We start from the raw sequence: 27,840 nt of genomic DNA, 5'->3' as shown, positions 1-27,840 counted from the left end.
ACATATTCATTACTTGAGGTACGCATGTACAATCTATTGAAGGGATTCTCAAATTGTGGTACACAGGTTCCAGCCAGTGCCTATGTGTAAAAGTCAAGGCCCGCGGGCCGGATGCAGTCCGCAAATGAATGATCTATGGCCTCCGGGAGGATATTTGATTGGTATTAGAAGTGGCCCGCAGGTCACAGCCGCCTGCTGCTGTTTTGCATGCACCAATACTCCAATGGAGTATTGGTGCATGCAAAACAGCAGCAGTGTTGGCGCTAAGAACTTTCAAAAGTCATAAAAATGGGGTCCCACAGTAAATTTTTGGGGTCCCACTTTTCTGTAACCTTTTTGAAAACAAATGCTAAATACCGTATTTTTCGGAGTATAAGTCGCACCGGAGTATAAGTCACATCGGCCGAAAATGCATAATAAAGAAGGAAAAAAAACATATATAAGTCGCACTGGAGTATAAGTCGCATTGTTTGGGGAAATTTATTTGATAAAACCCAACACCAAGAATAGACATTTGAAAAGCAATTTAAAATAAATAAAGAATAGTGAACAACAGGCTGAATAAGTGTACGTTATATGAGGTATAAATAACCAACTGAGAATGTGCCTGGTATGTTAACGTAACATATTATGGTAAGAGTCATTCAAATAACTATAACATATAGAACATGCTATACGTTTACCAAACAATCTGTCACTCCTAATCGCTAAATACCATGAAATCTTATACGTCTAGTCTCTTACGTGAATGAGCTAAATCATATTATTTGATATTTTACGGTAATGTGTTAATAATTTCACACATAAGTCGCTCCTGAGTATAAGTCGCACCCCCGGCCAAACTATGAAAAAAACTGCGACTTATAGTCAGAAAAATACGGTACATGCATTATCCTGTTATATCTCACATTCTATAATGAGTTTTGGAAAAAGGTTGTCATAAACGTTACTTAATTCATAGAAAAAAATAATACAAAAGAAAACACATTTTTATGCATATTTAAATGTATTCAGTTATAAACATTCATTCACTCTCTTCTTTCCTTCATGGATCTAAACTTTACCACTACCGTTTTTTTTTTTTAGATGTTTATTGTAATATTTTCAGAATGTGTTTGTTCTATTTTTGGCCAAAGTAAGACAAAGAAAAAAATATGTAGTTGTCTTTATTTTTTTTGTTTTAATGCGTGTGCACAGATTTTCCTCCATGCGGGCCCCTGAGCTAAAATGAGTTTGACACCCCTGATCTAGTGGTATGCCAAAAAATCTCTTAATGAAAAATTTAAACACAGTGTTACTGTTCAAACTGTGTGTGATGTTACAGTGGCCAAAAATATTAAATACACTTGTTAAATGAAACCATGACCTTGTTTTTAATGAATATTTAGGCCTACAACGCTACTATATTTTTAATGTTGGTCATTATGGTGGTATGTGGAGAGCCAGGTGGTACTTGGTGAAAAAGTTTGAGAACCACTGATATAATTTACATCAATTTGGGCATGACAAAGATAATAGTGCTCAGATTTGTGACGCTAACTGTATGATACAAACTACTAAGGAAATATTGCCAAGGCAGATTATTTAAAGGGGAACATTATCACAATTTCAGAAGTGTTAAAACCATTAAAAATCAGTTCCCAGTGGCTTATTTTATTTTTCGAAGTTTTTTTCAAACTTTTACCCATCACGCAATATCCCTAAAAAAAGCTTCAAAGTGCGTGATTTTAACCACCCGTCCATTTTCCTGTGATGTCACATAGTGAAGCCAACACAAACAAACATGGCGCATAGAACAGCAAGCTATAGCAACATTAGCTCGGATTCAGACTCGGATTTCAGTGGCTTAAGCGATTCAACAGATTACGCATGTATTGAAACGGATGGTTGTAGTGTGGAGGCAGGTAGCGAAAACGAAATTGAAGAAGAAACTGAAGCTATTGAGCCATATCGGTTTCAACCGTATGCAAGCGAAACCGACGAAAACGACACGACAGCCAGCGACACGGGAGAAAGCGAGGACGAATTCGGCGATCGCCTTCTAACCAACGATTGGTATGTGTTTGTTTGGCATTAAAGGAAACTAACAACTATGAACTAGGTTTACAGCATATGAAATGCATTTGGCAACAACATGCACTTTGAGAGTGCAGACAGCCCAATTTTCATCAATTAATATATTCTGTAGACATACCCTCATCCGCTCTCTTTTCCTGAAAGCTGATCTGTCCAGTTTTGGAGTTGATGTCAGCAGGCCAGGGAAGCTAGGGTTGATATTCTTCTCTTGATCATCTTCGGTGGCATAAGGGACGGTGTGAGCCAAGACATCCAGGGGGTTTAGCTCGCTCGTCTGCGGGAACAAACTGCCGCCATTGCTTGCCGTGCTACCGAGGTCCTTTGTCCCTGAATTGCTCACACACTCCGGCAGATTCAATGGGGGTCTGGCGGCAGATTTCTTTGACTTTATCGTTGGAAATGCATCTGCTTTGAGTGTCGCAGGATATCCACACATTCTTGCCATCTCTGTCGTAGCATAGCTTTCGTCGGTAAAGTGTGCGGAACAAACGTCCAATTTCTTGCCACTTTCGCATCTTTGGGCCACTGGTGCAACTTGAAGCCGTCCCTGTTCGTGTTGTTACACCCTGCGACAACACACCGACGAGGCATGATGTCTCCAAGGTACGGAAAACAGTCGAAAAAACGGAAAATAACAGAGCTGATTTGACTCGGTGTTTGAGAAAATGGCGGATTGCTTCCCGATGTGACGTCATGTTGTGACGTCATCGCTCCGAGAGCGAATAATAGAAAGGCGTTTAATTCGCCAAAATTCACCCATTTAGAGTTCGGAAATCAGTTAAAAAAATAGATGGTCTTTTTTCTGCAACATCAAGGTATATATTGACGCTTACATAGGTCTGGTGATAATGTTCCCCTTTAATGAGTCTTTGTATTGAATGTCATAAAACTTTTTCAAATGGACACTTGTTTGGTGTGTGTTTAAAATGAAGCAGAGCGTTGCATCTATGCAAATCGGGCTGTATGACTCCCATTGTTGATGAGAGGATGATTGGATTGCACATCTGTGCCTGCTTCTTAGTTTAACTCTACTCTTAGGATGCAAAATGCTTCACCATTTTGCAAAGAGAGGTCATTTGCTTCCACAGCACCATCTTTGTTGTCTTCCCATTGCAGATAGCAGGAAATATTTACATCATTAGCTTTATTTTGTCTGTACTCTAGTTATTTTCCAAACCTCTTCGTGCTGTCTAACAATCTCTTCCTGTTCATATCAATCTACTTTAAATAGCAGAAAGCATGCTCATAGAATGCAAACGCTGAGATTGTTTGAGGCACCGCATTTCACCTCCTGCTTTGTGGGAATGTTTAGTTACATCAGGATGATGTGAATCTGAAAACGTGTTATACCCGTTGACAATAACAGTGCAATTGGCAGAAGTTGCAATCTACTGTGCATTTGCATGATTGAGATTGGCGCCTAATCTTCCAAGTGATTTACTGTGATGAGTTCAGGCTCCTGGGGCAAAATTTGGTGGTAATGTGATTCTGAAAAAGGTTGCACTTACATGTTTACTTTCCAAGCCTGTGATTTAGGGTGCTCTCACCACACTTGGGCACGTTTGACAGCTAAAATGCGGTCCGCTTTACATGTGCGAGTGCTCAGTGCCGCGCTTAAGCGTGGAACTCTTGGCACAACTGCTCACTATTGCGCATGTAAACTGGATGTCTTGTAACCACCACCTTTCATGGTATAAATAAACACCCACATATAGACATGCACAAAGTGACCTAATGTGACGTGGCTTCATAGAGGAGTTGGGTCATCAAGTGCAATATATTTATCTGTACAGTAATCTATTTATTTATATCTGCAAATTATTGCTCTTTTATCCTGCACTACAACAAGCTAATGCAACAAAATGTTGTTCCTATCTGTACTGTAAAGTTCATATTTAAATGACAGACCTTCTTTTGGCAATTTACGGAGATTATTGAACTTGTTGTACTCGGACTGCATAGGAAACAAAAAGGCAGCCTTCCTGACTCTGGATGCTCATAAAGCTTTTGATTCAATTGAGTGGGCTTATCTATTTCATGTTCTCAAATTATTTGGGTTGGGAGAAAATTTTATAAAATGGGTTAAAATAATTTATTTTGCACCAAAATCATATGACATAACTAATAATGTAATATCGGATAGTTTTGAATTGCATCGCGGCGTGAGACAGGGCGATTGCCTTTCGCCCTTACTTTTCAATTTGGCCCTAGAACCACTGGCTATCGGTTTAAGAATGAACTCTAATATTAAAGGATTTTCAGTGGGCACATCAGAGAGTCTCATCTCACTTTATGCAGATGATGTACTTGTTACACTTATTGAGCCAGAAATTGCATTACCACTTCTTTTAGAATATGTAGACTCTTTTGGTAGAATATCTGGTTATAAAATAAACTGGTCCAAAAGCGAGCTTATGTTCCTAGGAGATAATGTTAAGATCAGTCAAAACCCAGTTAAAGTTGCAGAAAACTATATATCCTATCGCGGCCTAAAAATACAAACCCCGTTTCCATATGAGTTGGGAAATTGTGTTAGATGTAAATATAAACGGAATACAATGATTTGCAAATCATTTTCAACCCATATTCAGTTGAATATGCTACAAAGACAACATATTTGATATTCAAACTGATAAACATTTTTTTTTTTGCAAATAATCATTAACTTTAGAATTTGATGCCAGCAACACGTGACAAAGAAGTTGGAAAAGGTGGCAATAAATACTGATAAAGTTGAGGAATGCTCATCAAACACTTATTTGGAACATCCCACAGGTGAACAGGCAAATTGGGAACAGGTGGGTGCCATGATTGGGTATAAAAGTAGATTCCATGAAATGCTCAGTCATTCACAAACAAGGATGGGGCGAGGGTCACCACTTTGTCAACAAATGCGTGAGCAAATTGTTGAACAGTTTAAGAAAAACTTTTCTCAACCAGCTATTGCAAAGAATTTAGGGATTTCACCATCTACGGTCCGTAATATCATCAAAGGGTTCAGAGAATCTGGAGAAATCACTGCACATAAGCAGCTAAGCCCGTGACCTTCGATCCCTCAGGCTGTACTGCATCAACAAGCGACATCAGTGTGTAAAGGATATCACCACATGGGCTCAGGAACACTTCAGAAACCCACTGTCAGTAACTACAGTTGGTCACTACATCTGTAAATGCAAGTTAAAACTCTCCTATGCAAGGCGAAAACCGTTTATCAACAACACCCAGAAACGCCGTCGGCTTCGCTGGGCCTGAGCTCATCTAAGATGGTCTGATACAAAGTGGAAAAGTGTTCTGTGGTCTGACGAGTCCACATTTCAAATTGTTTTTAGAAACTGTGGACGTCGTGTCCTCCGGACCAAAGAGGAAAAGAACCATCCGGATTGTTATAGGCGCATTGTTGAAAAGCCAGCATCTGTGATGGTATGGAGGTGTATTAGTGCCCAAGACATGGGTAACTTACACATCTGTGAAGGCGCCATTAATGCTGAAAGGTACATACAGGTTTTGGAGCAACATATGTTGCCATCCAAGCAACATTACCATGGACGCCCCTGCTTATTTCAGCAAGACAATGCCAAGCCACGAGTTACATCAACGTGGCTTCATAGTAAAAGAGTGCGGGTACTAGACTGGCCTGCCTGTAGTCCAGACCTGTCTCCCATTGAAAATGTGTGGCGCAATATGAAGCCTAAAATAGCACGGAGACCCCCGGACTGTTGAACAACTTAAGCTGTACATCAAGCAAGAATGGGAAACAATTCCACCTGAGAAGCTTAAAAAATGTGTCTCCTCAGTTCCCAAACGTTTACTGAGTGTTGTTAAAAGGAAAGGCCATGTAACACAGTGGTGAACATGCCCTTTCCCAACTACTTTGGCACGTGTTGCAGCCATGAAATTCTAAGTTAATGATTATTTGCAACAAAAAAAAAAAGTTTATGAGTTTGAACATCAAATATCTTTTCTTTGTAGTGCATTCAATTGAATTTGGGTTGAAAAGGATTTGCAAATCATTGTATTCCGTTTATCTAACACAATTTCCCAACTCATATGGAAACGGGGTTTGTATCTAAAAATAATGAATCATTACTAAAATTGAACTTTACTGAAGCTTTTGAGAAACTGAAAGTGTGTATAGAGTATTGGAAGACCCTACCCCTCTCTATGTTAGGTAGAGTGAACGCTATCAAAATGATTACCCTGACAAAATCTATCTTTTTCAAAATTTACCAATTCAAATTTGAATGACAAAAAAAGGAAGTCTAAGTCTATTGAGTAAAAGAACAAATTCGAGAGCTGCCTTTTAAAAAAAAATGTTGTTGTTGAAACTGTCAGAGAGGTATTAATTCTGCAATATGTTTACTATATGTGCAGTAATTATAGCCGGGGAATCAAAATGTAACTGCAAATAGGACAGGGCTTTTTTTCGAAGCAGACAATAATTAGAGAATTGAAACATTTATAATAATGTGGAGTGCGAAACAAAGTACCGTATTTTTCGGACTAAAAGTCGCAGTTTTTTTCATAGTTTGGCCGGGCTCCAGTGCGACTTATATATGTTTTTTTATTTTTTTTTATTATGCATTTTCGGCAGGTGCGACTTATACTCCGGTGCGACTTATACTCCGAAAAATACGGTAAATAAAAAAAGTTGTCTTTTACCACATGGTAATTTATTACTAAATATGTAACACAACAGCTACAGAACCCATGTTGTAATGAGCCAGCATTAATACCACCGATGAGTTCATTGTAAATAGCAGTACAGCAGGGGCCTGATCTACTAAGTTCCAAATACATCGCACTAAAAAGTGTGTGCAATCTATTAAATAGCGTGTACAATTAGTGGGCGTGTTGCATGCGATCTACTAACATTGCTGGTGCTATTCATGACTGTGCAGGGCACCTCATTTAAATGACGTTTTTGCGCTTTTACGCAGCTTTTAACATGGAGACACTCAATTAATATTGTCATGCCCACCTGTGGTGTTTTGCTATGTTTTCCAACAAGCAGGAGACATGCATAACTTTTTATGGGCATTTTAGAAGCAGTCCTGCAGTGCATCTACATTAAAACCACTGTTGTTTTTTTTGTTTTGTTTGAGCACTGAAGGTGCGATAATGGGAGTGAGCTCAAGACGGGAAAAAAATACTTACTTCAAGAAATCTTTTTCATATAGGAGATATACTAATAGATAATAATAATAATAATCTGTTGCCCGGATCATGTTTTGTTTAGTTAGAGACTACCTTAGTTCTGTTTCAGCACCCCTGGGTTAGTTTGTGTTTTGGTTACCATGGGTGCTGATGAGTTTCACCTGCCTCTGATTAATGTTCGGGACTCTCACCTGCTTCCGGGCACTAATCAGAAAACTACTTATTCCTGTTTTTCGCCACAATCAGGCTGGCTGTTTTGTTTGCTCCTACTGATGAGTTTCACCTGCCTCTGAATTATTGTTCGGGACGCTCACCTGCTTCCGGGCACTAATCAGAGAGCTACTTATTCCTGTTTTTTGTCACAATCAGGCTGGCTGTTTTGTTTGCTCCTGAGTATTTCTATGATTCTTGATTCTAGTTCATGTGCTAAGCTTCGCCATAGCTCCCATGCTATCGGAACGCTTTTCTGTATTTTAGTATTCCCCCCTCCAGTCCATAGTGGATCTAACGTAATAGTGTGAGAGTCCAGTCCATAGTGGATCTAACATAATAGTGTGAGAGTACAGTCCATAGTGGATCTAACATAATAGTGTGAGAGTCCAGTCCATAGTGGATCTAACCTAATAGTGTGAGAGTCCAGTCCATAGTGGATCTAACATAATAGTGTGAGAGTCCAGTCCATAGTGGATCTAACATAATAATGAGAGTCCAGTCCATAGTGGATCTAACATAATAGTGTGAGAGTCCAGTCCATAGTGGATCTAACATAATAGTGGGAGTCCAGTCCATAGTGGATCTAACATAATAGTGTGAGAGTCCAGTCCATAGTGGATCTAACATAATAGTGTGAGAGTCCAGTCCATAGTGGATCTAACATAATAGTGTGAGAGTCCAGTCCATAGTGGATCTAACATAATAGTGTGAGAGTCCAGTCCATAGTGGATCTAACATAATATTGTGAGAGTCCAGTCCATAGTGGATCTAACATAGTAGTGAGAGTCCAGTCCATAGTGGATCTAACATGATAGTAAGAGTCCAGTCCATAGTGGGGGCAGCAGGAGATCATCTTGAGTGGAGACAGGTCAGCAGCGCAGAGACGTCCCTAACTGATGCACAGATAAGTGATCCACCCTGGATCCCCACTTTGGACAGCTTGCGGTTCATCTGTGGTCACCGAATCTGTGCCCCCCCTCTCCTTCGTGTAGAGGGGGCCAGAACAGAAAAGAAACTAGTCTAAAAGGGGGGTCTATTTAAAGGCTAGAGTATACAAATGAGTTTTAAGATGGGACTTAAATGCTTCTACTGAGGTAGCATCTCTAACTGTTACCGGGAGGGCATTCCAGAGTACTGGAGCCCCAATAGAAAACGCTCTATAGCCCGCAGACTTTTTTTGGGCTCTGGGAATCACGAATAAGCCAGAGTTCTTTGAACGCAGATTTCTTGCCGGGACATATGGTACAATACAATCAGCAAGATAGGATGGAGCTAGACCATGTAGTATTTTATACGTAAGTAGTAAAACCTTAAAGTCACATCTTTAGTGCACAGGAAGCCAGTGCAGGTGAGACAGTATAGGCCTAATATGATAAGATAGTAGATATTGATACAGCTCATGGGTATCTAGATGAGTGTTTTATTCTCCTTCTTTCCAAAAATAAAGTGCAGACACCTCTCCCTCACGTCCACAAGCAGTTTGACGAAATGTCTTCATTTACTTGCGGCACCATCCCAGGTGCAGATGGCGCCCGTCCCAAGCTGCTCAGTTGTTCTGCGCTATAATGAGTGTGAGGATATTCATACTCGAAGCAGATGGAATCTTAGGGGATGTTTTGTCTCTTAGGGAAAGAAGTCATATCAGTCAACAACATTGGTATTCTCTCAGAGGAGAGTTTTCTTATTTGAGCTGAGGATTGGACAGCGTTAGCATACCAATACACCTCTAAAGCCTCCCCATGCATGCAAGGGCTTTACACTTTGTTTCATTCCTGTGACGTAATTATCTGAAGCATTAAAACTGCAGATGTTATGATATATCCCTATATTGCAACTCATAATTTGCAACTCTTTCCTAATATTTTAAGTCACTGCTTTGATCTGTAGTTGCTTTGGGCTTTTTTGACTGTCCATTATCCCACTTTGTTTATTCTTTGTGCGGACAATTAACAGCTGTGTGTGCCGCTTTGCTTATATTACACTTTTTAAATGACCCATTTGTCATTTTGTCGTCCACAGTTATGGCCATAAAGGACAACTGCTGTTTAAAATAGCTTTTGTTCCACCAAAGCACATTAGGAAACATGGACATTTAAATGTGAAAACATGAATAAGTGCTGTAAACGCATTCCTGTCATACCTCTTTGCGAAATGTTCTTTTCAAAGATGAAAAGCAGCTCTTTTTCAAACTGCATCCCTCCATGACTACTTCTTTTTAAGGCTTGCTTGATACGTTTATGTGATGTTGGAGGTATTTGCTTTTCGTTTACAGACTGTACCAGTTGACATTGGAGGCTTTCCACTTAGCTTGAAGTGTGTCTAAAAGCAGGCTGGTGTGTCCTCTGTTTGCTCCTCAGCGTTGACAGCGGCAGCCGGCCGAGGGAAGATGGAAGTGTGCAGCTTTCTGCTGGAGCAGGGAGTCATGGTGCAGCAGGTCAACCGGCGGGGGGTGTCTCCTCTCTTCTGCGCCGTCAGGCAGGGACACTGGCAGGTGAGACGCCCTGCGAACATGCCTCCACGGCAACATTACTCCATAACTCAAATTCACAACCCAAATATGCGCCGAGTCGTAGCAGCAGAATCAGAATCAGAATACCTTTATTGTCATTGCATGGAAACAACAAAATTGAACAGCAATCCAGCTCAGTGCTTTTAAAACAACCTACATAAAATACTCTTAAGACAACAAACAATAATAAAAAAATGTAAAACATAATAAAAATCTAAAAAACATATTGCACAGCAGCTCTCTATCCGAGCTAAGCAAGTTAATAAAGTGGTGAGTGTTCAGGTAAGTGCAGAGTTTAGGGCAATAAGGATAGAAACTGTTTTTCAGTCTATTTGTCCTTGCTTTGATGGTCTTATAGCGCCTCCCTGAGGGCAAGAGTTCAAGCCAGTGGTGACCTGGGTGGGATCAATCAATCAATCAATCAATGTTTATTTATATAGCCCTAAATCACAAGTGTCTCAAAGGGCTGCACAAGCCACAACGACATCCTCGGTACAAAGCCCACATAAGGGCAAGGAAAAACTCACCCAAGTGGGACGTCGATGTGAATGACTATGAGAAACCTTGGAGAGGACCGCATATGTGGGTAACCCCCTCCCCTCTAGGGGAGACCGAATGCAATGGATGTCGAGTGGGTCTGACATAATATTGTGAGAGTCCAGTCCATAGTGGATCCAACATAATAGTAAGAGTCCATTTCTTAGTGGGGCCAGCAGGACACCATCCCGAGCGGAGACGGGTCAGCAGCGCAGAGATGTTCCCAGCCGATGCACAGGCGAGCGGTCCACCCCGGGTCCCGACTCTGGACAGCCAGCACTTCATCCATGGCCACCGGACCTGTGCCCCCCCCCACCTCCACAAGGAAGAGGGGAGCAGAGGAGAAAGGAAAAGAAACGGCAGATCAACTGGTCTAAAAAAGGGGGGCTATTTAAAGGCTAGAGTATACAAATGAGTTTTAAGATGGGACTTAAATGCTTCTACTGAGGTAGCATCTCTAACTGTTACCGGGAGGGCATTCCATAGTTCTGGAGCCGCAATAGAAAACGCTCTATAACCCGCAGACTTTTTTTGGGCTCTGGGAATCACTAATAAGCCAGAGTTCTTTGAACGCAGATTTCTTGCCGGGACATATGGTACAATACAATCGACAAGATAGGACGGAGCTAGACCGTGTAGTATTTTATAGGTAAGTAGTAAAACCTTAAAGTCACATCTTAAGTGCACAGGAAGCCAGTGCAGGTGAGCCAGTATAGGCATAATATGATCAAACTTTCTTGTTCTTGTCAAAAGTCTAGCCGCCGCATTTTGTACCAATTGTAATCTTTTAATGCTAGACATAGGGAGACCCGAAAATAATATGTTACAGTAGTCGAGACGAGACGTAACGAACGCATGAATAATGATCTCAGCGTCGCTAGTGGATAAAATAGAACGAATTTTAGCGATATTACGGAGATGAAAAAGGCCGTTTTAGTAACACTCTTAATGTGTGACACAAACGAGAGAGTTGGGTCGAAGATGATACCCAGATTCTTTACTGATTCGTCTTGTGTAATTGTTTGGTTGTCAAATGTTAAGGTGGTATTATTAAATAAATGTCAGTGTTTAGCAGGACCGATAATCAGCATTTCCGTTTGATGAGTCCCTGAGGATGCTGTTTGCTCTCCTGCTGCAGTGTCTCTTATACAGGTCCTCTAGAGATGTAAGAGGACATGCAGTGATCCTCTGGTGCATTATACATTCACCGTATGGCAATTACAGTGTTTTTTGTGTCTTTGTTGATGGGCCAAGTTTTAAAAAATCTTTAATTTGAAGGGGGGAAAAAGAAAACAATTTGACTTTTTTTAGTCTTCTGCAATTGCACAACTTCTAACTGCACTATCTTGAACACTCTTTATTTTACTACTTACACTTTATTCAGTGGGCCTAAGGCAAGGGTGCCAAACTTGTTTTCATACATCACAGTTATGGCTGCACTCAGAAGGCCATGTGTAACAGTATATATATTTCAACATAAACGTATAATCACTATTATGTTAGATCCACTATGGACTGGACTCTCACACTATTATGTTAGATCCACTATGGACTGGACTCTCACTATTATGTTGGATCCACTATGGACTGGACTCACACTATTATGTTAGATCCACTATGGACTGGACTCACACTATTATGTTAGATCCACTATGGACTGGACTCACACTATTATGTTAGATCCACTATAGACTGGACTCTCACACTATTATGTTAGATCCACTATGGACTGGACTCTCACACTATTATACTAGATCCACTATAGACTGGGCTCTCACACTATTATGCTACATCCACTATGGACTGGACTCTCACACTATTATGTTAGATCGACTATGGACTGGACTCTCACACTATTATGCTAGATCCACTGTGGACTGGACTTTCACATTATTATGTTAGATCCACTATGGACTGGACTCTCACTATTATGTTAGATCCACTATGGACTGGACTCACACTATTATGTTAGATCCACTATGTACTGGACTCACACTATTATGTTAGATCCACTATGGACTGGACTCACACTATTATGTTAGATCCACTATAGACTGGACTCTCACACTATTATGTTAGATCCACTATGGACTGGACTCTCACACTATTATGCTAGATCCACTATAGACTGGGCTCTCACACTATTATGCTACATCCACTATGGACTGGACTCTCACACTATTATGTTAGATCGACTATGGACTGGACTCTCACACTATTATGCTAGATCCACTGTGGACTGGACTTTCACATTATTATGTTAGATCCACTATAGACTGGACTCTCACTATTATGTTTGATCCACTATGGACTGGACTTTCACTATTATGTTAGATCCACTATGGACTGGACTTTCATACTATTATGTTAGATCCACTATGGACTGGACTCTCACACTATTATGTTGGATCCACTATGGACTGGACTCACACTATTATGTTAGATCCACTATGGACTGGACTCTCACAATATTATGTTAGATCCACTATGGACTGGACTCTCATACTATTATGTTAGATCCACTATGGACTGGAGTCACACTATTATGTTCGATCCACTATGGACTGGACTTTCACATTATTATGTTAGATCCACTATGGACTGGACTCGCACTATTACCGGTATGTTAGATCCACTATAGACTGGACTCTCACACTATTATGTTAGATCCACTATGGACTGGACTCTCACACTATTATGCTAGATCCACTGTGGACTGGACTTTCACATTAATATGTTAGATCCACTATGGACTGGACTCTCACTATTATGTTAGATCCACTATGGACTGGACTTTCACTATTATGTTAGATCCACTATGGGCTGGACTTTCATACTATTATGTTAGATCCACTATGGACTGGACTCTCACACTATTATGTTAGATCCACTATGGACTGGACTCACACTATTATGTTGGATCCACTATGGACTGGACTCTCACAATATTATGTTAGATCCACTATGGACTGGACTCTCATACTATTATGTTAGATCCACTATGGACTGGACTCTCACTATTATGTTAGATCCACTATGGACTGGACTCTCACACTATTATGTTAGATCCACTATGGACTGAACTCTCACAATATTATGTTAGATCCACTATGGACTGGACTCACACTATTATGTTCGATCCACTATGGACTGGACTTTCACATTATTATGTTAGATCCACTATGGACTGGACTCACACTATTATGTTAGATCCACTATGGACTGGACTCTCACAATATTATGTTAGATCCACTATGGACTGGACTCTCACACTATTATGTTAGGTCCACTATGGACTGGACTCTCACACTATTATGCTAGATCCACTATGGACTGGACTCTCACACTATTATGTTAGATCCACTATGGACTGGACTCACACTATTATGTTAGATCCACTATGGACTGGACTCTCACAATATTATGTTAGATCCACTATGGACTGGACTCTCACACTATTATGTTAGGTCCACTATGGACTGGACTCTCACACTATTATGTTAGATCCACTATGGACTGGACTCTCACACTATTATGTTAGATCCACTATGGACTGAACTCTCACAATATTATGTTAGATCCACTATGGACTGGACTCACACTATTATGTTAGATCCACTATGGACTGGACTCACACTATTATGTTAGATCCACTATGTACTGGACTCACACTATTATGTTAGATCCACTATGGGCTGGACTCTCACACTATTATGCTAGATCCACTCGACGTCCATTGCACCAGTCGCCCAGGGGGGGTGGGTGTCCCCACATCTGCAGTACCCTCCAAGGTTTCCCATCCCATTGGGTGAGTTTTTTCTTGCCCTGATGTGGGATCTGAGCCCAGGATGTCGTTGTGGCTTGTGCAGCCCTTTGAGACACTTGTGATTTAGGGCTATATAAGTAAAAAGTGATTGATTGATTAAATGATTGTAAAAGTCTGTGTTTTTAAAGACAAAAGTATGCTTCTGCGTGTGGACAAGAGGCCTAAATGCAGAGATAAGTATGTGTTTATTAAGCATCTGTGTTCGTGTGGACATGGCCTAAGAGTCAAAGTCAAATCATACATTTTTTCAAACACTGCTTTTGTGTCAGAAGTGTGCTAAAAGTTTGGTTTCAGTGCTATAAAAGTGAAGGCTTGTCATTTTTCCCCTCATAGATTGCAGAGCTGCTGTTGCAGCACGGTGCGGACATTAACATCAGTGACAAACAGGGCAGAACATTGCTGATGGTGGCAGCCTGTGAGGGTCACCTAACCACTGTTGAGTTTCTTCTCTCGAAAGGTGAGCTCCGCTGACCTTCCCATCTCCCGTTTCACCAGTAAACCTTCACTGGGAATGTTTCTGTGTCAAAGGGGCATCTTTGACTTCCATGGACAAGGAGGGGCTGACAGGCCTCAGCTGGGCGTGTTTGAAAGGACACAAGAACGTCGTGCAGCTTCTGGTGGACAAAGGCGCGGAGATCGACCACACGGACAAAAATGGACGAACTCCGCTGGACCTGGCGGCCTTCTTTGGAGATGCAGAGATTGTACGTGGCGATTTACTCTTGAACACACATCACTGCTGTGATCTCATGCTCTCCCTATTGAGCACATACTGCAGCTTGTTAGTCCAGATCAGGACACCTGATGCCATGTGTGACTTGTGTGCCGCCTTTAGGTCCAGTATTTGGTGGAAAGAGGGGCGGTGGTGGAGCATGTGGACTACAGTGGCATGAGGCCCTTGGACCGAGCCATCGGCTGCCGGAACACGTCGGTGGTGGTCACCCTGCTGAAGAAAGGAGCCAAGCTGGGTAAGTTTTTGTTTGACATGTTAACTACAAACATGGTTTGATTTTGCAAGCATTCATTTGTGCACCACCTTTTTTTAACCATCAGAGCCTCTGATTGTGTCTGCAAACAAAACCTCATATGTATTACATCTAGGGATGTCCGATAATGGCTTTTTGCCGATATCCGATATTCCGATATTGTCCAACTCTTTAATTACCGATACCGATATCAACCGATATATACAGTCGTGGAATTAACACATTATTATGCCTAATTTGGACAACCAGGTATGGTGAAGATAAGGTTCTTTAAAAAAAATAAAAAATAAAATAAAATAAGATAAATAAATTTAAAACATTTTCTTGAATAAAAAAGAAAGTAAAACAATATAAAAACAGCTACATTGAAACTAGTAATTAATGAAAATTAGTAAAATTAACTGTTAAAGGTTAGTACTATTAGTGGACCAGCAGCACGCACAATCATGTGTGCTTACGGACTGTATCCCTTGCAGACTGTATTGATATATATTGATATATAATGTAGGAACCAGAATATTAATAACAGAAAGAAACAACCCTTTTGTGTGAATGAGTGTAAATGGGAGAGGAAGGTTTTTTGGGTTGGTGCACTAATTGTTAGTGTATCTTGTGTTTTTTTATGTTGATTTAATAAAAACAAAACAAAACAAAAAAACATACCGATAATAAAAAAAAAACGATACCGATAATTTCCGATATTACATTTTAACGCATTTATCGGACATCTCTAATTACATCAGTGTTTTTCAACCACTGTGCCGTGAGATACAGTCTGGTGTGCCGTGGGATATTAAGTAATTTCCCCTAATTGGGTTGAAAAAATGTTTACAAACCAGTAACTATAATCCGCAAATAATGTGCTGTTGTTTAGTGTCTGTACTGTCTAGAGCTCGGCAGAGTAACCGTGTTATAGTCTTCCATATCAGTAGGTGGCAACACCTAGCTAATTGCTTTATAGATGTTTGTAGATGGTTTGTCGTGATCCCAATATGCAGACGACAGCGGGAGGTAGTGTGCAGGTAAAAAGGTATCTAATGTTTAAACCAAAAATCAACAAAAGGTGAGTGCCCCTAAGAAAAGGCATTGAAGCTTAGGGAAGGCTATGCAGAACGAAACTAAAACTGAACTGGCTCCAAAGTAAACAAAAGCAGAATGCTGGACGACAGCAAAGACTTACAGCCTGTGGAGCAGACGGCGTCCACAAAGTACATCCGAACATGACATGATATGACAATCAACAATGTCCCCACAAAGAAGGATAGCGTCCGCACAAATTAAATAGTCTTGATTGCGAAAACAAAAAAAGGTGCGTGGAATAGCGTTCAAGACAGGCATGAAACTGCTACAGGAAAATACCAACAAAACAGGAAAAGCCACCAAAATACTGTAGGAGCGCAAGACAAGAACTAAAAAATACACACAGGAAAACAGCAAAAAACTCAAAATAAGTCAGGGCGTGATGTGACAGGTGGTGACAGTACACCTACTTTGAGACAAGAGCTATAGTGAGGCATGGTCTGTTATGATTTAATGTCATATCCAACAATTGCTACAACGACTTTTTATTGTCAATATCAGCTGCTGAGTCTCATTTTTTTATTGTTTCTGCTGGTGGTGTGCCTTCGAATTTTTTCAATGAAAAACATGTGCCTTGGCTCAAAAAAGGTTGAAAAACACTGTATTACATAATACCGTATTTGAATGAATATAACATCACCAATCTTTTTCAAGACCCATTTTTGGAGAAAATATTTTTCCTGACTTAAAGGGGTTGTTTGCAACTTCTTCACAGTTACATTTTTCAAATCAAATAACATAACAAGAACACTTTCGGCTAGCTTATGTGGTTACCATTTGTGTGTTTTTCGGAACTTATTTTATATACTTTTTGCATCCTAGCCTGTTGCACCAGTCAATGCCTTATTTGGAGTTTGTAAATGTTTTATTGTTCCTGTCTTGCGCTTTTATTTTGGTTGCACTTCCATTTTTGTGTTTCCCTGCAGTGACTTAACTCCTGCCTTTGAGCGCGGTTCCCCACACTCTTATTTTGTTTATCAGTTAGGACTATTTAAGTTGAGTCTTGGCCACTATTCTTTATCGGGTCTTAGTTACGTCAGTTTATACATTGTGGACGCTTCTCTTGCCGCACGTTTCACCTGGGAGTTTATGCACTGCAAAAAGTCAGTGTTCAAAAACAAGAAAAAAATAAAACAAATTCGGGGTATTTTATTTGAACTAAGCAAATTTATCTACCAATAGAACAAGAACATTTGTCTTGTCAAGACTTTCCAAAACAAGTAAAATTAGCTAACCTCAATGAACCCAAAAATACCTTAAAATACGTATATTCTCACTAATAACAAGTGCACTTTTCTTGGTAGAAAAAAAGAGACCTTTTTGCTCAATATGTTGAAAAGTATTCTTAAATTAAGCAAATGCTAGTGCCATTATCTTGACATAATGATATGCGCTTGGCATCATGTTTTTTTTTTTCGTGTTTGAAATAAGAAATTATTACTTTAAAAAAGTAGTTTTATACTTGTGAGTGTTAATGACACAACATTGCATCAGTTGATATTCTAGTTTCAAGCATGTTTTACTCAATATAGGTCATAAAATCTCAGCAACAAGCTGTAATATCTTACTGAGATCATTTAGGACCAAAACACTTAAAACAAGTAAAACACTCTAACATAAAATCTGCTTAGTGAGGAAAATTATCTTATCAGACAGAAAATAAGCAAATATCACCCTTATTTGAGATATTTAATCTTACTTAGATTTCAGTTTTTGCAGTGTGCCCGTCCTCCAGCATTCTGTTTTGTTTATACCCTGATCAGTTTAGTTTTGTTTCGCATAGCTTTCCCCATGCTTTCCTAACGGCACTCGTCTTTTTGTTTGTTTCTTTGTTAAATGCCCTTTAACCTGCTCTCTGCCTCCTCGGCTTTTTGCATTTTGGGAAGACGTCACCTATCGCCGTCATGTGACCCAAGCGTCACATACCAATTACATAGAATACAAATTGCTCGTCAGCCAGATGAATTAGTCTGCCGCACACACAAAAGCCGTTCCAGAGAAGCAACTTGCAATTTTCAGCCATGTTGTTATTACAACTCTCTGAGCTGCCACCTTAACGTGGTAGAGGAGTTTGCGTGTCCCAATGATCCTAGGAGCTATGTTGTCCGGGGGCTTCCATGCCCCCTGGTAGGGTCTCCCAAGACAAACAGGTCCTAGGTGAGGGATCAGACAAAGAGCAGCTCGAAGACTTCTATGGAAATGCAAGAACCGAGACTCAGATTTCCCTCGCCCGGACGCGGGTCACCGGGGCCCCCCTCCGGAGCCAGGCCCGGAGTTGGGGCACGATGGCGAGCGCCTGGTGGTCGGGCCTGTCCCCATGGGGCCCGGCCGGGCACAGCCCGAAGAGGCAACGTGGGTCCCCCCTCCAATGGGCTCACCACCCATAGCAGGGGCCATAGAGGTCGGGTGCAATGTGAGCTGGGCGGTAGCCGAAGGCAGGGCACTTGGCGGTCCGATCCTCGGCTACAGAAGCTAGCTCTTGGGACGTGGAACGTCACCTCGCTGGGGGGGAAGGAGCCTGAGCTAGTGCGCGAGGTAGAGAAGTTCCGGTTGGATATAGTCGGACTCACCTCGACGCACAGCAAGGGCTCTGGAACCAGTTCTCTCGAGAGGGGTTGGACTCTCTTCCACTCTGGCGTTGCCAGCAGTGAGAGGCGACGGGCTGGGGTGGCAATTCTTGTTGCCCCCCGGCTCAGAGCCTGCATGTTGGAGTTCAACCCGGTGGACGAGAGGGTAGCTTCCCTCCGCCTTCGGGTGGGGGGACGGGTCCTGACTGTTGTTTGCGCTTACGCGCCAAACAGCAGCTCAGAGTACCCACCCTTTTTGGATTCACTCGAGGGAGTACTTGAGAGTGCTCCCCCGGGTGATTCCCTCGTTCTACTGGGGGACTTCAACGCTCATATTGGCAACGACAGTGAAACCTGGAGAGGCGTGATTGGGAAGAATGGCCGCCCGGATCTGAACCCAAGTGGTGTTTTGTTATTGGACTTTTGTGCCCGTCACGGATTGTCCATAACGAACACCATGTTCAAGCATAAGGGTGTCCATATGTGCACTTGGCACCAGGACACCCTAGGCCGCAGTCCTATGATCGACTTTGTAGTTGTGTCATCGGATTTGCGGCCTCATGTTTTGGACACTCGGGTGAAGAGAGGGGCGGAGCTTTCTACCGATCACCACCTGGTGGTGAGTTGGCTGCGATGGTGGGGGAGGATGCCGGACAGACCTGGCAGGCCCAAACGCATTGTGAGGGTTTGCTGGGAACGTCTGGCAGAGTCTCCTGTCAGAGAGAGTTTCAATTCCCACCTCCGGAAGAACTTTGAACATGTCACGAGGGAGGTGCTGGACATTGAGTCCGAGTGGACCATGTTCCGCACCTCTATTGTCGAGGCGGCTGATTGGAGCTGTGGCCGCAAGGTAGTTGGTGCCTGTCGTGGCGGTAATCCTAGAACCCGTTGGTGGACACCGGCGGTGAGGGATGCCGTCAAGCTGAAGAAGGAGTCCTATCGGGTTCTTTTGGCTCATGGGACTCCTGAGGCAGCGGACAGGTACCGACAGGCCAAGCGGTGTGCGGCTTCAGCGGTCGCGGAGGCAAAAACTCGGACATGGGAGGAGTTCGGGGAAGCCATGGAAAACGACTTCCGGACGGCTTCGAAGCGATTCTGGACCACCATCCACCGCCTCAGGAAGGGGAAGCAGTGCACTACCAGCACCGTGTATGGTGCGGATGGTGTTCTGCTGACCTCGACTGCGGAAGTTGTGGATCGGTGGAGGGAATACTTCGAAGACCTCCTCAATCCCACCAACACGTCTTCCTATGAGGAAGCAGTGCCTGAGGAATCTGTGGTGGGCTCTCCTATTTCTGGGGCTGAGGTTGCTGAGGTAGTTAAAAAGCTCCTCGGTGGCAAGGCCCCGGGGGTGGATGAGATCCGCCCGGAGTTCCTTAAGGCTCTGGATGCTGTAGGGCTGTCTTGGTTGACAAGACTCTGCAGCATCGCGTGGACATCGGGGGCAGTACCTCTGGATTGGCAGACCGGGGTGGTGGTTCCTCTCTTTAAAAAGGGGAACCGGAGGGTGTGTTCTAACTATCGTGGGATCACACTCCTCAGCCTTCCCGGTAAGGTCTATTCAGGTGTACTGGAGAGGAGGCTACGCCGGATAGTCGAACCTCGGATTCAGGAGGAACAGTGTGGTTTTCGTCCTGGTCGTGGAACTGTGGACCAGCTCTATACTCTCGGCAGGGTCCTTGAGGGTGCATGGGAGTTTGCCCAACCAGTCTACATGTGCTTTGTGGACTTGGAGAAGGCATTCGACCGTGTCCCTCGGGAAGTCCTGTGGGGAGTGCTCAGAGAGTATGGGGTTTCGGACTGTCTGATTGTGGCGGTCCGCTCCCTGTATGATCAGTGTCAGAGCTTGGTTCGCATTGCCGGCAGTAAGTCGGACACGTTTCCGGTGAGGGTTGGACTCCGCCAAGGCTGCCCTTTGTCACCGATTCTGTTCATAACTTTTATGGACAGAATTTCTAGGCGCAGTCAAGGCGTTGAGGGGATCCGGTTTGGTGGCTGCGGGATTAGGTCTCTGCTTTTTGCAGATGATTTGGTCCTGATGGCTTCATCTGGCCAGGATCTTCAGCTCTCACTGGATCGGTTCGCAGCTGAGTGTGAAGCGACTGGGATGAGAATCAGCACCTCCAAGTCCGAGTCCATGGTTCTCGCCCGGAAAAGGGTGGAGTGCCATCTCCGGGTTGGGGAGGAGATCTTGCCCCAAGTGGAGGAGTTCAAGTACCTCGGAGTCTTGTTCACGAGTGAGGGAAGAGTGGATCGTGAGATCGACAGGCGGATCGGTGCGGCGTCTTCAGTAATGCGGACGCTGTATCGATCCGTTGTGGTGAAGAAGGAGCTGAGCCGGAAGGCAAAGCTCTCAATTTACCGGTCGATCTACGTTCCCATCCTCACCTATGGTCATGAGCTTTGGGTTATGACCGAAAGGACAAGATCACGGGTACAAGCGGCCGAAATGAGTTTCCTCCGCCGGGTGGCGGGGCTCTCCCTTAGAGATAGGGTGAGAAGCTCTGTCATCCGGGGGGAGCTCAAAGTAAAGCCGCTGCTCCTCCGCATCGAGAGGAGCCAGATGAGGTGGTTCGGGCATCTGGTCAGGATGCCACCCGAGCGCCTCCCTAAGGAGGTGTTTAGGGCATGTCCGACCGGTAGGAGGCCACGAGGAAGACCCAGGACACGTTGGGAAGACTATGTCTCCCGGCTGGCCTGGGAACGCCTCGGGATCTCCCGGGAGGAGCTGGACGAAGTGGCTGGGGAGAGGGAAGTCTGGGCTTCCCTGCTTAGGCTGCTGCCCCCGCGACCCGACCTCGGATAAGCGGAAGAAGATGGATGGATGGATGGATGGATGGATGTTATTACAGTAGAATATACATTCAATGATTGCTAACAATATTAGTTAAAGTTTGATGAATCTTTATCGAATGTGTGTGTTACGTGGAGCGGCGTTGACATTATAACGTGCTAAAAACCCAAAGAAGGCAGGATATTAAGCTTACAATACTTTGGAAAGTTAGCGCCCTGTGACTAAAACAGTAAATAAACACAAGACATATATATACTCTATTAGCCACAACACAACCAGGATTATGTTTCATATGCCACAAATGAATCCCGCATTACAAACACCTCACCCCTCCCGTCCATATAACCCGCCAATACAACTCAAACACCTGCACAACACACTCAATCTCACAGCCCAAAGTACCGTTCACCTCCCCAAAGTTCATACAGCACATATATTTCCCCAAAGTTACGTACGTGACATGCACATAGCGGCACGCACGTACGGGCAAGCGATCAAATGTTTGGAAGCCGCAGCTGCATGCGTACTCACGGTACCGCGTCTGCGTATCCAACTCAAAGTCCTCCTGGTAAGAGTCTCTGTTGTCCCAGTTCTCCACAGGCCAATGGTAAAGCCTGACTGTCATCTTTCGGGAATGTAAACAATGAAACACCGGCTGTGTTATCCGGCACAACAGTCAGGGGGTGCATTCTACGGCGGGGGTGCGTTATCCGGCACAACACCTGCCGCAATACACCGCTTCCCACCTACAGCTTTCTTCTTTGCTGTCTCCATTGTTCATTGAACAAATCGCAAAAGATTCACCAACACAGATGTCCAGAATGCTGTGGAATTTTGCGATGAAAACAGACGACTTAATAGCTGGCCACCATGCTGTCCCAAAATGTCCTCTACAATCCGTGATGTCACGCGCAGGCGTCATCATACCGAGACGTTTTCAGCAGGATATTTCGCGCGATATTTAAAATTGCACTTTAGTAAGCTAACCCGGCCGTATTGGCATGTGCTGCAATGTTAAGATTTCATCATTGATATATAAACTATCAGACTGTGTGGTCGGTAGTAGTGGGTTTCAGTAGGCCTTTAATGTATCTTATTTTGAAATGATGTTTTCAATATTAATGAAGTAAGGATTTTTCGCTGCTCGACAGCAACTTATTTAATCACTTTTACCCTAGAATTAGCATTATAACTCCTCTGTTATTGGTCAATGCTTCAGTTGTTTGTTTGTTTTAACATTTGAGTGTGAGGGACAGGGAAAAGAGCTCAGCCTCGCCTGAGAGAAAGTTGTATGTGCCACCTGTTGGTTTGCACAAGACAGCCTTTTTCAGGCTTTTTTCTTGGGGAAAGAATATTGTCTTCTATTCGGGTCAATACGTCAAGAAGATGTATTTTCAAATTTGGTGCCTAATGAATACTGCAGCAATTGTTTAAATTCTAAAGGCTAACCACAGAAAATTAATTATAAAATTAAACAGTAGTTTTTGCGTTTATCACAAACAATTTTCGTATTATACACTAATGAAATCTGCATTTCTTCTTTATTATTAGTATTAGCATTAACTGCCTTGTTGCAGGGGCCATTTCCACTTGAGTTTATGTCACCAAATATGGTTTCTTGTCCTACAAAAGGCTCCTCTCCCTCTGAAAATAGTTTTTTTTTTTAAATAAGAGTTAAAAATTAACACACGGGAGTACTCCTACCTTCAGAATGTGTGTGTATGTGTGTGTGTAAGACTTATTACAGATCAATTCAAATAAAAGTCATTCCTTTAGTTTGCTCCTCTCTCTCATGCTCAGTATCTCATGGCTCTAAGAATAAGCTGAGTCCTAATTTTGTGGAATGTTGTGGAAAAACACTGACTGGCAGCTCACTTTGCATGTGTGTTAGTGCATGTGCGCGTGCGTGTGTGTGTTTTCCTTTCTGCTCTCATGTGCTGCTCGGCTAAGTTTAGAGTGGGACTTATCACCTTAATGACATACAAGGCAGCTATCTGGGTCGGTGGCTTATCTGCAGAACCTTTCAACTTTCTCCCAGCGTTTCAAGCTTTGTCTTGTCACGCCGTGTTTTCCTTTCCCAATAAATGACTGCCTTTTGCTCATGCGTGACCTCTTTCTTCTCTTCCCTTTTCTGCTAACCCTTTGTCAACCCGCCATCACTAAACTAAGGCCACAGAACGTCTCCTTACGATCGATCAGGTACAATCTTTAGGTAACTTTACCTCGTGGCAGTTTACAGAGATACAGCGATTGCCTGCAGGCCGGGGCGGCAGCAAACTCACGTCTCTTTCTGTCCGCAGGGAACGCCGCCTGGGCCATGGCTACCTCCAAGCCTGATATCCTCATCATCCTGCTTCAAAAACTGATGGAGGAAGGGAATGTGCTTTACAAGGTACAGTTGAAGAAGTCGTTTCCTGTTGTTGCTCCTGTGCTGCATTAAAACATGCTGTACCAGCCTGGTTATCACTCCACCTCCTGTTGCCTGGAGTCAAAAGCAGAATTGGAAGGAATGAATAGATGTTTTCCAATCGATGTGTTGACATTTGACTAACGGAAAGGTTAGCGCTGTCAGGTAAATGTGTGTTTTTTTATGGTGCATTCAAGTCAGGAGCTTACAAGATCCCAGTTCAGAGCATCAACAGAAAAGATGCTTGCCCCCCCCACAATAAGCTACTGTTAGTTTTGCCAACCAATAATTGAACATAGTAAAATTGTTGTTAGATTCGAGAAGCCAAAGAGGTTGGTAGATGAATATAAATCTAAAGGTAAAATATAGTGTAGAACTGCAGCCAATTGCAGGAAATGTCATCTTGATTTTCTAATTTAAATGTTCATGTCAGGGTTTGTGTGGCAGCACTTTGTGCCAATAGAAATATTCCTTTTTTTCCTCATAGGTGTTCACATGCCTGTGATGGGTTTGATCTCCTCTAATGGCCAATGATACTGTCGTAATAATATTTTCAGTTTATTTAGCCATGGTTATGTTTGACATTTTTAAATCTATAACCATAAAAATTGTAGAAAATGCTTTACAAAAATATCCAACAAGAATCCGTGGAGTTTGGGGAGAGACGACTTATTTTTTTTTTTCTATTGATTATTTTAATATGAGTTTGAGTTTATTTGGAACATGCATGCATACAACATGATACTTCACAATTTCCAGTTTCTCTTTTTTGGAAAAGGAGTAGGAAGAAGCAGAGTTTATTTAATCCTACCCCTTTTCTTTTACATAACAGTTGCTAAAACTTTTGTTCACTTCCTGTTCTCAATTTATTCACAATATACTCCATAAGTAATCACAATAAAAATAAATAAATAATACTCGGTGAAGTAAGTTACATTTCATATGGTGAGATGAGTAAGATTATCTAGAAAATGAATGTATGGATGAAATACATTCAGAATGTTTATCATGGTTCTTCTTTGTACTTTGTAAACACTTTAAGTTTGAAGAGTTTCTTGAAGTGGATCATATTAGTACATTGTTTGATTGCTTTGCTTAATCCATTCCATCATTTAATTCCACATACTGATATACTGAAGGTCTTAAGTGTTGTATAATGTTATTATCTATCTATTTTATTTTTACATTTTGTATTTCTTTCCATCCAACAAAATATATATTGTGTCTTTTTTCAACTCCTATTTGCTTATTAACGTTTTATTTATTTATTTGCTTCTAATGTTACCTAAGCATAGTCAGTGGCTAACGGTAACGTTAACGTTAGCCTTTTTGTATGTGTCTGATAACGTTAACGGTATCTTGTAGCCTACACCAGTGGTCCCCAACCACTGGTCCGTGGATCGATTGGTACCGGGCCGCACAAGAAATAAAAAAAATTAAAACATTTTTTTATTTTTTTATTTTTTTAAATTAAATCAACATAAAAAACACAAGATACACTTACAATGAGTTCACCAACCCAAAAAACCTCCCTCCCCCATGTATATTCATTCACAGTCATTTACACTCATTCGCACAAAAGGGTTGTTTCTTTCTGTTATTAATATTCTGGTTCCTACATTATATATCAATATATATCAATACAGTCTGCAAGGAATACAGTCCGTAAGCACACATGATTGTATACCATACCATGGATAACAACAGTCAATATTTATTTATTTTATTTTATTTTTTTAGGGGGGTAACAACAGTCAATATTTATTTATTTATTTATTTTATTTTTTTCTTATAAAATAAAAGCTTTTGTTTAATCAAATATTGTGTTTTTTTTCCATATACAACAATCTATCTGGATTCGATAAGAGAATCGATAAGGAATCGGTTCGATAAGAGGATTCAATAATGGGCTCGAACTCGATAATTTCTTATCAAACATCATCCCTACCTGCACATTAGATTTTAATACAGGGTTGAACAATTGTAGGCACTTATGAGCGTATTCCCAGACCCCTCTTGGCTGCAGTAGATTGCTAGAAGGAACTATTATGAGTCAGAGGTTGGAATGTCCTCCTTTTTCGAAAGGCAGCCTGCTGTGTGTGATGGATGAGGGCTGAGGGTCTGATCCGCAGAGCAGCCACCAGGAGTGTTTGGCCATGTCCTCCTCCTCATGTCCCGCCCTTCCTGTGTCCTCCAGAAAGGCAAGATGAAGGAGGCGGCTCAGAGGTACCAGTACGCCTTGAGGAAGTTTCCCAGGGAGGGCTTTGGCGACGACCTGAAGGCGTTCAAAGACCTGAGGGTCTCCCTGTACCTCAATCTCTCCCGCTGTCGCAGGAAAACCAACGTGAGTCGCTCCTCTCGTTTTTATCTTCATTTTTATTGGATCTGAGCTTTTGGCCCCTAAACAAAGTGTGATGCAGGATAAATGTTTTTTTTTGTCATTCAACATGCTCCTGCTTTTTGTCCTAGGACTTTGGGATGGCGGAGGAGTTTGCAACAAAAGCACTGGAGCTGAAACCAAAGTCCTACGAGGCCTACTATGCTCGTGCCCGGGCGAAAAGGAGCAGCAGGTAAAAGTCGTGTCATCTAACAATGTTGCAGAAAAGAACAAAACCCAAAAGCAGTGAAGTTGTCACGTTGTGTAATTCGTAAACAAAAACAGAATACAATGATTTGAAAATCCTTTTCAACTTATATTCAGTTGAATAGACTGCAAAGACAAGATATTTAATGTTCACACTGGGAAACTTAGTTGTTTTTGCAAATAATCATTAACTTAGAATTTAATGGCAGCAACACATTGCAAAAAAGTTTTCAGAGGGGCATTTTTACCACTGTGTTACATGGCCTTTCCTTTTAACAACACTCAGTAAAGGTTTGAGAACTGAGGAGACACATTTTTGAAGCTTTTCAGGTGGAATTCTTTCCCATTCTTGCTTGATGTACAGCTTCAATCAATCAATCAATCAATCTTTATTTATATAGCCCTAAATCACAAGTGTCTCAAAGGGCTGCACAAGCCACAACGACATCCTCGGTACAAAGCTTAAGTTGTTCAACAGTCCGGAGTCTCCGTTGTGGTATTTTAGGCTTCATAATGCGCCACACATTTTCAATGGGAGACAGGTCTGGACTACAGGCAGGCCAGTCTAGTACCTGCACTCTTTTACTATGAAGCCACGCTGTAGTAACACACGGCTTGGCATTGTCTTGCTGAAATAAGCAGGGGCGTCTCTATTGTACAAAGACACGCTTCGTAGTAAAAGATGCTGGCTTTTGAACTTTGCGCCTATAACTGTCCGGGTGGTTCTTTTCCTTTTTGTTCTGGAGCACACGACGTCCACAGTTTCCAAAAATGTTTTTAAATGTGGACTCGTCAGACCACAGAACACTTTTCCACTTTACGTCAGTACATCTTAGATGAGCTCGGGCCCAACGAAGCCGGCGGCGTTTCTGGGTGTTGTTGATAAATGGCTTTGGCTTTGCACAGTAGAGTTTTAACTTGCACTTACAGATGTAGCGACCAACTGTAGTTACTGACAGTGGTTTTCTGAAGTGTACCTGAGCCCATGTGGTGATATCCTTTACACACTGATTATGCTTTTTGATGCAGTACAGCCTGAGGGATCAAAGGTCACGTTGGTTTTCGTCCTTGCTGCTTACGTGCAGTGATTTCTCCAGATTCTCCGAA

General features: G+C 42.2%; 1 protein-coding gene across 3 annotated transcripts in view; it reads left to right on the top strand.

The window, feature by feature from the left end:
- The window catches only part of LOC133613775 (protein TANC1-like), a 256,853-nt gene that overhangs the window by 220,006 nt on the left and 9,007 nt on the right, over positions 1 to 27,840 (top strand). For 2 of the 3 annotated variants that reach the window (XM_061971553.1, XM_061971554.2), the window contains exons 19-26: positions 9,801 to 9,934; positions 14,649 to 14,772; positions 14,844 to 15,019; positions 15,151 to 15,283; positions 23,912 to 23,941; positions 24,043 to 24,134; positions 26,347 to 26,493; positions 26,619 to 26,719. In XM_061971553.1, the coding sequence (XP_061827537.1) occupies positions 9,801 to 9,934; positions 14,649 to 14,772; positions 14,844 to 15,019; positions 15,151 to 15,283; positions 23,912 to 23,941; positions 24,043 to 24,134; positions 26,347 to 26,493; positions 26,619 to 26,719 (937 nt within the window). The remainder of the gene's footprint in view (positions 1 to 9,800; positions 9,935 to 14,648; positions 14,773 to 14,843; positions 15,020 to 15,150; positions 15,284 to 23,911; positions 23,942 to 24,042; positions 24,135 to 26,346; positions 26,494 to 26,618; positions 26,720 to 27,840) is intronic. The other variant, XM_061971555.1, reaches the window with a different exon arrangement.

Source organism: Nerophis lumbriciformis, linkage group LG13 (assembly GCF_033978685.3).
Source record: "Nerophis lumbriciformis linkage group LG13, RoL_Nlum_v2.1, whole genome shotgun sequence".
In the NCBI taxonomy this organism is placed as follows: Eukaryota; Metazoa; Chordata; class Actinopteri; order Syngnathiformes; family Syngnathidae; genus Nerophis; species Nerophis lumbriciformis.
The sequence above is the reverse complement of the archived record's forward strand: the minus strand, read 5'-3'. Positions and strand labels throughout refer to the sequence as shown.